General features: G+C 47.0%; 1 protein-coding gene across 6 annotated transcripts in view; it reads left to right on the top strand.

Moving 5' to 3' along the window:
• The window catches only part of TET3 (tet methylcytosine dioxygenase 3), a 106,090-nt gene extending 93,490 nt beyond the window's left edge, over window positions 1-12,600 (top strand). For all 6 annotated transcript variants that reach the window (XM_086700817.1, XM_086700818.1, XM_086700820.1 and 3 more), the window contains 2 exons: window positions 3,819-4,155; window positions 4,740-12,600. In XM_086700817.1, coding sequence (XP_086556943.1) covers window positions 3,819-4,155; window positions 4,740-6,517 — 2,115 coding nt within the window. In that variant the 3' untranslated portion in view covers window positions 6,518-12,600. The remainder of the gene's footprint in view (window positions 1-3,818; window positions 4,156-4,739) is intronic.
• The last annotated feature ends 1,352 nt before the right edge of the window (window positions 12,601-13,952 follow it).

Below are 13,952 nucleotides of genomic sequence, written 5' to 3'. Positions count from 1 at the left end.
GGTGATCTCGAAGATACAGCCAGCCAAGTGGGGGTTGCTGATGGACAGATGTAGGATATGACAGGGAAGGACTAGAGAGCCACCCAAGGCTTTTTGCTTGAGCACCTGGTCAAGTGTTGGTGCGACACGCTGAGATGTAGAATCACAGGAGAAGCCCAGTTTGATGGCAAAAATGAAGAGTTCTGTTTTGAGATCCCTGGCAGATGTCCAGGTGGACACGTGGAGCAGGCAGGGGAGCGGGCTGTCTGGAGGACATGTAGTTCACAGTTTCAGGCACGAGGCTAGATGCCGTCACTAGGGGAGTGAGTGCAGATGGAGAAGAGGGGAGGTTTGGACTTCAGTGGGGACCCCCTCAAAGGGATGATGCCAGCTCTCTTCTTTGCTTTTTAACTAGGTCCTGGGAAGGCAGGGCTCCCCGGGGAACTGTGGAAGAGGCAGACGCAATGGCAATTCACCTGAAAGGGGGCTCCCAGAGTCTGGGTATAACTGGGGTGTAACACAGGGATTGATGGCCCAGCACGAGATTTTATTTCTCTACCTTGTCCTCCTTCCCTTATGTGCAAGGCTAGAAGCAAGATGAGGCAGGCCCCTGTCCACACTGTATTGTGAGGGTTTCGAGCTGACACACAGAGAAAGGGAGGGACCTCCAGGATTAGAAGAGGGGCAGGGAAGGAGGAGGAGACATCAGGAGATAGGAGCACAGTGAGGTTATTTTGATCCCAGAGCTTTGTAGCATTTGGAGTGGAAAAAAGTAAACCTCTTCCAAAATGAACAGTGTTTTTTTTTTTTTTCAATTAAACTATTTATTGTCTAAAAAAGTAAACAGTATAAGAAAGCATAAAGTAAAAATTGCCTGAAATCTTAGAGACCTAACTAGTGTTAGCATTGTGATGACCATCCGTTCAGGCACCTGAATATATGCATGTGCGTGTGTGCACAGCTGTGTCAGTTTTACACAGATGTGATCACAGTATATGTGCTGTTCCATGACCCGCTTTTTGTAAGAATGCATGATGGACAGCTCTCTGTGTCACTGGATGTAGACTCACTTCAGCGTGTTGTAAGGCAGTATGTATGGCTCTGCCATCATTTATTTGACCACTTCCCCTGTGGATGGACAGTGAGTGTTTCCAGACTCCCCCTCTGTAAACCAGAGTGGGGGTCCATCCTTACCACATCTTGGTGCGGTGGTGGAACAATCCCCTTGACGTCCCAGAGTAAGGACATTTATAAGTTTAGAGTGCTGCTTCTCTGGCTTACTTGGCAACACAGGGGTTTCACAGTTTCTTTAGTCTTTGCCCACCTGAGCGGCAAATGTACGAGCTCACTGTAATTTGTGTTTCTTTTATGACTAGAGAGGGTGAACGTCTTTTTCTCTTTTTTTTTTGCCCATTTAAATTTTATCTTTGTGACTACCCGTATGTCCTTTTTTTTTTTTTTTTTTTTTTTTAAACAAGGATAGCTGTCTGTCGACATTGGTAAGGTATCTATGTTAGGGAGAGAAACGCAGTTTCTATCATATCTCATCCTTTGCTTTTTACTTTTGCTGTGTTGTTTATCACATTGGGTTTTAGGGAATGATGGGAAGCAGGGCCGGTGGTCAGTCAAACCCAGAAAGCCTGTGGGGTCCGCTCAGAGCAGGTCAAGTCTGAAGAGACATACATACGCTGGGAAGAAACACACTTGGTAGAGCATCACACCAAAGGGGAAACTGCAGACGAAAGCATGAACATGGTTGACTTCATAAAAATGTACAGTTTCTGTTCAATAATAAAACACCGTGATCAAAATTGAAAGGCCTGTACAAACTGGAAAACAGCATTTGTAACAAGTGACAAAGTGAATGATAACTTTCATAGACAAAGATTACTTTACATAAATGATAAAAAAAAATGAATAGTCTAGTATAAAAATGGGCAAGAGGCATAAAACTCACCAAAAAAAGAAGAGAGTTGTATTAAAATATACCCAAGGTTTGTTTTAATGAAGTATGATAAGAGAGGAAGACACAGGATTGTCAGGAGGGCCGAACTTTATACTCACAGAGCCCAAGAAGCATGTGCCCACAAGGCCACCCAGGGAAGCACCAGGATTGGTCAGGAGGCAGAGGAGTGAGTGGTGAGAGTGTGGCCCAGCGCAGTTGTTGGAGATTTGGTGAGAACGAGTGGGCAAGGCAGAGTTAAGTAAGCTGAGAACTGGAGAGTTTGAATAGTTTGTGAGCTCTGGGCCATAGGGGTGGTCCCCAGTTGTCCTCCCTGGTCCTGGGTGATGGAGGGCAGGGGGAATATTTGCTTGGTGTGTGAGAGTTTGATAAGAAGAGAGAGTTAGGGGTGTGGGCCCTGGATTGGTCAGTTTGTATATCAGAGTGCACCTGAAGGGGGGTCATTTGCTATCTCCAGGAATTAGCTAGTCTTCGGGGAAGGACGTCCCTCCAGGGTCAAGGCCCCAGCTGCCAGAACATCAAGAACACAGAAAATAAAATATAATCAACCCAAGAGTTAAAGAGTAAACTTGACAGAAAAAAAAAAAAAAAGATTAAGCCCTATTAGTAATCAGAGAAATGCAGACCAACGAGATACATTTTGATAATGAGCAAAATGTTTTTCAGAAGTTAGTGGCAAAATTATAAGCAAAAGTATAGGAAAATGGAAGCTCAGCTTCAGCCAGTATGAGTGAAAAATGTGATAATCATTTTGGAGGGCAGTTTGGAGGGCAGCAACGTATGGCTGTTTACTTCACAGCATTTATTCTAAGGAATTACGTGTTTTGGAAGATTTAGCTTAAAAGTACTGTTTATGATAGGAAAAAATTAGAAACAAGTTTTAATAGTAATGAGGGATTAGTTAAATGAATACATTGATACAATAGAATAATATTATGCAAGTTCTTAAATCATACTGAAGGAGAATATTTAATGCATAAGAAAATATACTATCTTTTAAAAATGAAGTTACTATACTGGGGCGCCTGGGTGGCTCAGTCGGTTGAGCGTCCAGCTTCGCTCAGGCCACGATCTCACGGTCCGTGAGTTCGAGCCCCGCATCAGGCTCTGTGCTGACAGCTCAGAGCCTGGAGCCTGCTTCAGATTCTGTGTCTCCCTCTCTCTCTGGCCCTCCCCCCATTCATGCTCTGTCTCTCTCTGTCTCAAAAATAAATAAATGTTAAAAAAAAATTTTTTTTAAATGAAGTTACTATAAAACTGTGGTAATGAAATAGGATCACATTATACAAAAACTGTGTGTATGTGTATATATGCATATATGATCAAACTGTTTATAGTGGTTATTTCTGGGTGGTGGGATTATGGAGAAAATTATTATTTCCTTTTTTGGTGGCCTAAATTTTCTACAACCAGCACATAATAGTTTTTAATAAAAAGTATTTTAAGAGCAAAAGGAGGCTGAGTGTTCAGGGCAAGGAGTGTAATGGTAGAAGGTCTGAGGCTCAGCAAGGTGATAAAGCACAGTGACAATAATATTCCACTGGCGGGCAGAGCATGGCCACTAGGCCTGACCCGGCCCCTTTCCAGCCATGCGACCTTGGGCCGGTCATCTCTTCTCCTCAGCCACATGAGGGTCCCAGGAGGCAAAGTGAATGGATGTCCTTTGAAGGTGTAGAGGAGATTCTAAGTGCTGGGGATACTGTTACTGCATGAACCAGGACAGCTGTGCTTTTAGACATTCTAGAAACCATGGATGGCTGGTGTTGGGACTGTGTGGGGAAGGGTGGGTGGGTCATGCATGCAGATGCTCAGCCTCTTTCTCTGAGCGCCGGGTCCCCCCAACCCCATGTACCCTCCCTCTCTCTGCCCGGGGCAGGTCTGCACCCTGACCAAGGAAGACAATCGCTGCGTGGGCAAGATTCCCGAGGACGAGCAGCTGCACGTGCTCCCCCTGTACAAGATGTCCAACACAGACGAGTTTGGCAGTGAGGAGAACCAGAATGCCAAGGTGGGCAGCGGGGCCATCCAGGTGCTCACCGCCTTCCCCCGTGAGGTCCGGCGCCTGCCCGAGCCTGCCAAGTCCTGCCGCCAGCGGCAGCTGGAAGCCAGAAAGGCGGCAGCCGAGAAGAAGAAGGTTCAGAAAGAGAAGCTGAGTACTCCCGAGAAGATCAAACAGGAGGCCCTGGAGCTGGCCGGCATCTCCACTGACCCAGGTGTGTAGGGAGAGGGTGCCCACCAGAGGTGGCACGGGCGGAGCGGGGAGGGTTGTGGCCCTGGACAGCTCCTTCGCTGCCCCTCTTCCTGCTTCAAGATTGCACTCCAGACTAAAGTCCGGGGCCTCTCTCCGCCCTGTGGACCACACGTTACCTTAACTTTCAGCCGGCGCAGTATCCACGGCAGCCTCAGGACGCCGGAGTACCTGGGGGCGGGGGCGGGTGGCACCTGCGGAGCCAGCAGAAGAGGAGCTGGGCTTCTCCTCCAGCCTGCCTGAGCGTCTGCAGAGAATCCCACGGCCTCAGGCACGTGGTCTGCAGTGGGGGCAGCTCTCATTTCCCCTGACCCTTGTCCTGCAGAGGCCAGCATGAGGGGGGTGGGGTTTCAGCGAGGACTTGTGGGGGTGTGCCAGGGAGGAGGAGGAGTGCTGTGTGGGCTCTGCCCCCGCTTTTCCCGGTGCTTCAGTGGGGCCGGGAAACCCCTAAGGGAACAGGGAGGTTGCACCCCTGGCCCCCTCGCCCAGGGCCTTTGCGGGCCGGGGTTCCCTCTGCTCCTTCTCCGTGTTGATTCCTGTGTTCCCCAGGCCTGGCTCTGAAGGGTGGACTTTCCCAGCAAGGCCTGAAGCCCTCCCTCAAAGTGGAGCCGCAGAACCACTTCAGCTCCTTTAAGTACAGCGGCAACGCAGTCGTGGAGAGCTACTCGGTGCTGGGCAACTGCCGGCCTTCTGACCCGTACAGCATGAACAGCGTGTACTCCTACCACTCCTACTATGCACAGCCCAGCCTGACCTCTGTCAATGGCTTCCACTCCAAGTATGCTCTTCCGTCATTCGGCTACTATGGCTTTCCATCCAGCAACCCCGTCTTCCCCTCGCAGTTCCTGGGTCCTAGCACCTGGGGACACAGTGGCAGCAGCAGCAGTTTTGAAAAGAAGCCAGACCTCCACGCTCTGCACAGCAGCCTGAGCCCGGCCTACGGTGGTGCTGAGTTTGCCGAGCTGCCTGGCCAGGCTGTTCCCACGGACACCCACCACCCCACTCCTCACCACCAGCAGCCTGCTTATCCAGGCCCCCAGGAGTATCTGCTTCCCAAGGCTCCCCAGATCCACCCAGCATCCAGGGACCCCTCTCCCTTTGCACAGAGTTCCAACTGCTACAACAGATCCATCAAGCAAGAGCCAGTAGACCCACTGGTCCAGGCCGAATCTATACCCAGAGACCCTGGTAAGATGAACAAAACACCTTTGCCCGAGGCTTCTCAGAACGGGGGACCCAACCACCTATGGGGACAGTACTCAGGAGGCCCAAGCATGTCCCCTAAGAGGACTAACAGTGTGGGTGGCAGCTGGGGTGTGTTCCATCCTGGGGAGAGCCCTGCGATCATCCCCGACAAGCTCAGCTCTTTTGGGGCTGGCTGCCTGACCCCTTCCCACTTCCCAGATGGCCAGTGGGGGTTGTTCCCTGGGGAGGGGCAGCAGCCAGCCCCCCAGCCTGGAGGACGGCTCCGAGGCAAACCGTGGAGCCCCTGCAAGTTTGGGACCAACACCTCGGCCTTGGCCGGGCCCAGCCTGACTGAGAAGCCTTGGGGGGTTGGGGCCGGGGATTTCAGCTCTGCCCTGAAAGGTGGTTCTGGCTTCCAAGACAAGTTGTGGAGCCCCTTGAAGGGAGAGGAGGGAAGGATTCCAACCCCGGGGGCGAGCCAGCTGGACAAAGCCTGGCAGTCCTTCGGCCTGCCCCTGGGCTCCACTGAGAAGCTGTTTGGGGCCCTGAAGTCGGAGGAGAAGCTGTGGGATCCCTTCAGCCTGGAGGAGGGCGCTGCTGAGGACCCCCCTAACAAGGGGGCGGTGAAGGAGGAGAAGAACGGTGGGGCCGAGGAGGAGGAGGAGCTGTGGTCTGACAGCGAACACAACTTCCTGGACGAAAACATCGGCGGCGTGGCCGTGGCCCCTGCTCACGGCTCAATCCTCATCGAGTGTGCCCGGCGGGAGCTGCATGCCACCACGCCCCTCAAGAAACCCAACCGCTGCCACCCCACCCGCATCTCGCTGGTCTTCTACCAGCATAAGAACCTCAACCAGCCCAATCATGGGCTGGCCCTCTGGGAGGCCAAGATGAAGCAGCTGGCGGAGAGGGCCCGGGCGCGGCAGGAGGAGGCCGCCCGGCTGGGCCTGGGCCAGCAGGAGGCCAAGCTCTACGGGAAGAAGCGCAAATGGGGGGGCGCCATGGTTGCTGAGCCTCAGCATAAGGAGAAGAAGGGGACTGTCCCCACCCGGCAGGCACTGGCCATGCCCACAGACTCAGCAGTCACCGTGTCCTCCTACGCCTACACGAAGGTCACTGGGCCCTACAGCCGCTGGATCTAGGTGCCAGGGTGCCAGGGAGCCAGCGTACCTCAGCGTCGGGCCCCGCCCGAGCTGCCTCTGTGGTGCTTTTGCCCTCACACCTGGGGGCGGGTTGGGGGTGCAGAAGTCTTTTTATCTATATATACATATATAGATATGCATATATATGTATTTATGGTCCAAACCTCAGAACTGACCCGCCCCTCCCTTTCCCCCACTTCCCCAGCACTTTGAAGAAGAAACTACGGCTGTCGGGTGATTTTTTTCGTGATCTTAATATTTATATCTCCACGTTGGTTTTTTTTCCCCCCCCCTTGTTTGGGGGGGGTGGCTTTTATTTCCTCTTGTTTTTAAAACTTTATCCTTGTATATCACAATAATGGAAAGAAAGTTTATAGTGTCCTTTCACAAAGGAGTAGTTTTAAATTCCATTTAAAATGTGTATTTATTGGATTTTTTAAAAAGCGACAATAGTAATGGTAAAGGATCGGCAGGAAAGGCCAAAAGCGCTCCTTCCTGCCCAGTCTTGCTGGGCCCAGTGAGCCTGGCCCTCTTGGGAGCTGACAAGGTTCTCTCAGCCATCTGCCCCTCATGAGCCAAGTGCAGATTTGTAGCCACCCGGTCCATCCCTCCTGACAGATGCACCTTCCCTTCAGGGGAGGGATCCCTCAGGACCGCTTCTGTCCTCTCCAGTAGGATGGGAGAATCTGTAGAAAAACAGCTGGAGTCCCTTTTCCAGTCACCGGCTTGGCATCGGGGACGGGGCGGGGGGCAGGTGCACCCCAGGCCAGGCACCTGAGATGCTGGTGTAGATTTCCCCAGAAACTAGGTTGGTAGTAGACAGCTTCAAGCTTGCTAGTCTCCACACTGAATCCTCTCTGTCCGTTATTTATCAAGTCACATGATGTCATGGTTCCCTAGGCAGCACCTCCTGATGGAGCTGGAGTTGAGAGGCTCTTAGGAGCCGTTTCCACCGGGGTTGACAAGCCAATGAATACTGGGCTGAAGGAATTTGTCTTAGTGGCAGCCTTTCCTAAAATGCCCGAGAGTCTATGCTGATCCTGAAAAAGGGCTACTGTATCTCTAAAAACAAGAAGTTGAACCCAAGCTGTGAAAAGCCAGCATTGTGCCGTCCCTCCATGCACAGTGCTGTGCAGAGCCTGGTGCTGTAGTATTGTGCTGGGACTTGCTTGACTCTTGGGCAGGTCACATCCTGCAGGAGCTCAGCACACCAGTGTAACGGCAGTTAACGCATCTCTCTCTATTCCTGGATTTCCATGTTGGACAATGGTGCAGGCCTCACGCCCAAGCCAGCCCCCGCCATGCTACCATTGGTGGGGGTGGGCTTACACTTATCAATTTTAAAATGCAGGAGTCAAACGTTTTCAGCAGGTAGCTATGATTGTCCTCCCTAATTGGTGCCATTTCTCTATTTGATCATTTTCTCCTTTCCTTCCTTCCCTCTCCACCCACTTGAACTCGCCCGTTCTAAAATTCTGGTGCATTTGTTCAGTTCTTTGAAATGAGAATGTGGTGCTTAATTTTTGCAACTTCGTTGAGAGAGGCTGGGCCTAACTGGTGGAAGCAACATTTGTCGACAGCAAGTCAGACTTCCTGGAGTGTTTGTTTTTCCTGTGGTATTAGCAAAGTTCCTATGAAGCTACCCATGTGGATGTGTGTGGTGAATGGGAGGTTTCATCAGGACACACAGAGGGGATCATGGCCACACAGTGAAATGACAACCAAGCCCTGAGATAAATGTCAGATATTTATTGAGCAGTTTTTTTTTTTTTCAGATGTGGGTCTTTGTAAAACGAGTTTAACAATCAGATGACGATGCTAAAGGCAAGTCCCTGAGCTTCCAGGTGCCTTGTGTAAGAGCTGAGAACCGACCCGCTGGCTGTTCGCTGTAACTGTTCAGAAGCACTGGCGGAGAGTCGCTGTAAGATGTCCTGAGCATTTATGTGGTCTGGTTTTAATTGTAAATAGTGAAAGATTTTTTTAAGCACTTTTGCCTAGATTTAAACAGCAACTTGAAAAAAAAAGTATGTTTTAACATGTAATTGTGGGAGAAATTGTAAATAGTAGCTGAATATTTAACGTGCTTTGTCTATCCTTCACTTTTACCATATTCTGTAAAGTTGCATTTATTTTACAGGACAAAAATGAAATATTATTGCTTTTGAAATAAATACCCAAGAGCTTATCAGGATTTAGAATTATTCAGAACTCAGATTTATAGGAAAACCTCTGACCTTCAGTGTGACAAGCTAAAGGAAGCAGAGTCTTTAATAAGCATGCTAATTTTCTAGTTTTGAGGAAAAGTTGGGTCCTTTAAATGCTATTTTGCTTATCGCATCCGTACTTTTATGCAGGTCTCATTTGACTCCGTGCTTAGGTAGATGCGGGGGTGCCTTGAAAACTTCATTTTAAATGATCTTAAGCAAGAAATACAATATTTTACGAAACATTTGGAGAATGTGACCGTCTGTATGACCCGGGAAAGCCCCAGGTTGGCTGTTGGTTTGGAAGGTCCCGAGTGTAACCCAGGTGATTCTGATCCTTGGCATGTGTGAATCTTCCTGATGTATGTTAAATATACTCTTCCCCTCGTCACCCTTTGATAGCAAAGCCATTAGATGAAAGGAGAAACCAATACAAGCTAAAAGCATGTGATGTCTGTCCCCGCAGCCCCAACAGCCTTTGGTTCATAAATTCCTAGACTAGCAAATAGGCTGCTGAGAGGTGAGTCAAGAGGCAGTCTCCATTGGATGTTCCCATTCCCCTCAGAATGGTGTTTCAGAAATTAGGTGGTGCTGTTGCTATGCTCGAGCCCATGCTGATTTTTACACACTACATGTATAACCTACCTCAAATCTCAGTCATTAAAATTAGCATGCTTTAGACGTATATTTAAAAAGTAACTATGCACAGCTCTTTATCCCCTCCTTGCTGCTGAAGGTTTCTTAAAGAGAAAAATCAAATTTTTATTTTTTACTGGCACTATCATTTTTTAAGTCCTAAAGATGATTAACAGACGTTTTTATCATGAGAAGAAAAATAAAGCCATTGCAACTAAAGAACCTAACAGCATGACCAAGTTTTAGAGTTAATATTATAGCAATGAGAAATGATGGAGTCCTCATCTCCCCAGTGTGCCCTGTCCACAGATGCCATCCACATGCAGTGCGAATATTTGGTTCCTCTTTCGTTTTGTTTCCCCCTGCCTTTTGCATGCAAGGGAAGTGCTTGCAAAGTTCAATGAGAGATTTTTAAAATAAAAATCACTTTGCAGCAGGTTCTCACAAAATAACTGGTGCTAGCTCAAGAAACCGTTATCTAACCATCAGAGATCTTGACTAAAGTTGTTTCATGGATTTTTGAGGTTTTGTTGTTTTTGCTGTCATTGTAGTTTGTTTCTTGGCAGGGCCTGAGTTTCCCACACGCTGGCTTCGTGGGTCCGGCTTTCCCTCTCACCGAGGTGACCGTGGTATGCATGGAAAGAGATCATACCCTGCCCCCTCTTGGTCCTTCCACCAGACTCTTTTGGAAACAGGAGTTTGCAGAGCAAGGGATTTTTAAAGTGCTAAAGCAAGGACAGAAGTAGCAGAGCCTAAGTGCTCTGCACCGAACAGCAGTAGAGGCGTGAGGATGGTTGATGATCAGTAGGATGGTAACCTGATTTCATGGAGAGAAATCCAGCCAGACTTTGTAACGTTTAACCACCACCAGATCTCAAACCAAGGCAATGCTGGTGGAAAATTTAAGTGATGTCCCTGACGTGCCTCAACCAATCTCTTTCCTTTTGTTACTGAAGTGTGTTTTATGGACTAGGAAGCATTTTTATGAATTGACGTAGTCTAAATAAAATGGTGCTATGGTGTTTTAATGTGACTGTCCCTGATCCTGTCCTGCTGAGGTGCTATCAAGGTTCTGAAACCACAACCAACCAAAAACAAGGTGGGCTCCAGTCTCTCTTGGCTTCCCCCCCCCCCTTTGGTGCTGTCTCCTTAGACCTCTGTTTATCGTGCTAAAACCTGCTCTGAGCAGTTTTTCTGTTTTGTTTTAGTACTCTTCCCTTGGTGGCCAAAACCTGAAAGGCAAGTTCCGAAGACAGCCAGCTCCCTAACTGTACTGGGAGTGGGCCTTCCTGGCTTGGCAGGTGCTCTGGTTACACATCTGTCCCCTCAGGCCTAATGAGAAAGGAAAGGTGAAGGGCTTTTTTTTTTTTCCCTTCCATTTTTGAGGAAGGGGAGTGTGGGACTCCTGCCTCTTCTGAAATGGCAGGCATTCTCATTGCCAAGGACACACATTTTCCACCTGCAGGGTGCCAAGCAGACACCTTTGAGGACCTCCAAGGCACTCGTACACCGAGGCGTTCCGAGCAGGCCTCCTTCCTCCCCTGGCACTGGCCCCGCCGTGGTGGGCAGTGGGCTTGTTGCTTTGCTCTTCACGGCCCCTGCCCCAGCATTGCTTCTGCCCATCACTGGTAACCTTTCAGTGTTGCTTCTGCCTGTCACTGGTAACCCCTCACGTTCGAACTAAAGGAAGGAGATTTCTTTGCTCACTTGACGCCACTGAGGCTGCTTTTTAGTTGGTGCTACTCTAAATTTCCTCTTGGGTCCACAAAAGTTGATGTTTTGAAAACCGGAAGCTCCCTTTTATGTCATCCACTGTCACAATTTTTTTAAATACCTCAAAAACAGGACATCGTGACAACTTCAGTAGATTCCTTGAAGGTCTGATACCTGCAGGTTGTCCATCTGATGACTTACTTGACCTTGAAGAATCTGGGGTCATCTTATTTTTCATTCTTCAGCAGTTGAAATGGCAGAATATCTAAAGGAAGGAGTGGGGTTGACTTACTTCATTCTCTTTGTAAGTTTTGCTTTTGAACAAAATGTGAATCTCGTATGCCCATCTCATTGAGCTTTTTCAGGCATTGTTGTCATTTGAAATCACTTCCTCAAAACTTACTTTATTAGCCAGCTGCATCTGTTGTAGTACATGGCCAACTTCGACATACCCTGGACCAAAATTGTTTTTGAGGTGCATATCCCAGCATAGGTTATACGGCCCCACACCCACACGTGCGCAGAGTGTTTCCATGTGAGACCCTGTCCTGGCATTCCTAGCCCTTCCTCCCGCAGAGCTGCAGACAAGAGCAGAGCAATAGGCTTCTCCCCTGAGCAGAGGCTGCGGCACAGAAATGCAAGGTCTAAAGTTGCTTTTTGCCTGAGAATCTGAGTGATTTGGCCTACTTCCTCATTCGCTTCTATTCTGATATCAGGGATGCTTTTTGTAGTGGTATCATTTGCGCTCTTTTCTCATTTTGACTACCCGTCGTCATTCAGGGATAACTCATCACTATTCACATGGGGATTTAAAAAATACTATTTGGCTCCTTTGAACATCCAAATTTTCTTGATTCCAGTGCTTTTTGTTGGTTTGTTTTTTTGAGGGGAAAAAGGAGGAGAAAAACAGGAGTGGTGTCATTTCTTTTTCGCATATTCTAATTATAAAAACAAATAAGGGCAGGTCATAATTGTGGCATATTAATGCATTAGACTTAACCTAGAATCCCTGTAGCTTTTTGATGTGTTTTATTTCTTCTCTCTTTGAATTCCTGTTTGGTTACTTGGCTTCCAATGGAGGTGAACTTAACAACCATACTTGAATATTCCGTCTTGACTTTGTAACTGTGGCTACTTGAAATGAAGTTTATCTGGGGTTGATGGATGAATGGTAGATTTTTGCAATGTCTCAAGGCAATAGGATGTGTATTATTAAACTGTAGATATTCTTAGTACAGTAAATTTATGCTGATAATTTTATTTTGTATAATTTTTACCTTTCTGTTAATATTTTTTCCTCCCACTTTATTGGTTTGCCTCCTGAGCTACCCCTCCTTACCTTCCCTTCTCCCCCAGTGTTTCAGTAAATTTAATTTAGGGTGCCTAGAAATTGCAAGTATGTATCCTTTTTTGATTTGTATTTTATTATAATTTACACAAACAACTGGGTTTGTGAACTGTATTACTCCTGGTATCTTTAAAATATTGTGGGTGTTTTAATAAATTTTATATTTATTTTTTGCACTCAAATTCAGAGTGGGTCCTTTTTTCCCCTCACCTCAAACCAGGCCCAGATTGTGGTATCTGAGATACCCTATAATCCCACCCTCCCACTGTAGGTTGTAGATGCACCAACGAAGCCCTCACTGACAGCAGCAGTAGGGCCTGTCCTTGTCACCACCGGCATAATGTTCAAAGGCCATGAGCTTTTAGAGCTGCATAGAAAGGGACAAGATAGAGATGGCCTTTTTCTCATCTGTGTTTCTGTTTTTCCTCCTTTTATTCAACTTGGAGACTCCCCCCACACTGATTAAAATTGTTCACTTCTGATGTAATATTTGCTAAAGGATGGCTGATTACTGCTTCATTCTGATGGTCCTGAGCACTAGCTCTAGTAGGGAGGGCCAAATATGGCTGTCCTTGGGGAGAGGAGCATTCCCATAAGGTCCCATGCCTGGGGCTACCTCTTTTAATTCAGATTGCCAATCTGCTGCTACAAAAGTGGTTCTAAGAGTAAATGGTAAATTGATGGCAATATAGGCCTACCTCAAGAAGCAAGAAAAATCTCAAACAACCTAACCTTATATCTAAAGGAGCTAGAAAAAGAAAACTGAAGACCAACAGAAGGAAGGAAATAAAGATTAGGGCAGAAAGAAATCATATAGAAACTAAAAAAAAAACAATGGAACAGATTATTGAAACCAGATTACTGAAACCAGGTTCTCTGAAAAGATGATCAAAATTGATAAACCTCTAGCCAGATTCATCAAACAAATAATAAAATCGCTAATGAAAGTGGAAAAATACCACCACAGAAATACAAACAATTGTAACAGAATATTATTAAAATCTATATACAAACAATTTGGACAACTTCAAAGAACTGGATAAATTCCTAGAAACATGTAACCTACCAAAAATAGAAAAGCAGAAAATTTGAACAGAGCCATTACCAGCAATGAAATTGAATCAATAAAAAAAACTCCGAACACACAAAAGTCCAGGGCCAGATGGTTTCATGGGAGAAGTTTACCAAACATTTAAAGAGTTAATATCATTTCTTCTCAAACTATTCCAAAAATAAAAGAGAATAAATAGAAAATTCATTCTGTGAGGCCAGTGTCATCCTGATACCAACACCAGAAGACCCCACCCAAAAAAAGAGAACAGGCCAATATCTCATGAACACAGATGTAAAAATCCTCACCAAATATTAGCAAACAAACCCAACAATACATTTAAAAAACTGTACACCACAATCGAGTGGGATTTATTCCCAGGATGCCAGGGCAGTTCAACATTTGCAAAACAATGTGCTATATCAACAAGAGAAAGGTTGAAAACCCTATGATCATTTCAGTTGATGGAGAAAAAGCATTTGA

Source organism: Puma concolor, chromosome A3 (genome assembly GCF_028749965.1).
Source record: "Puma concolor isolate L17-30 chromosome A3, mPumCon1.1.hap2, whole genome shotgun sequence".
Taxonomy (NCBI): Eukaryota; Metazoa; Chordata; class Mammalia; order Carnivora; family Felidae; genus Puma; species Puma concolor.
This window is presented reverse-complemented; position numbering and strand designations above follow the sequence as displayed.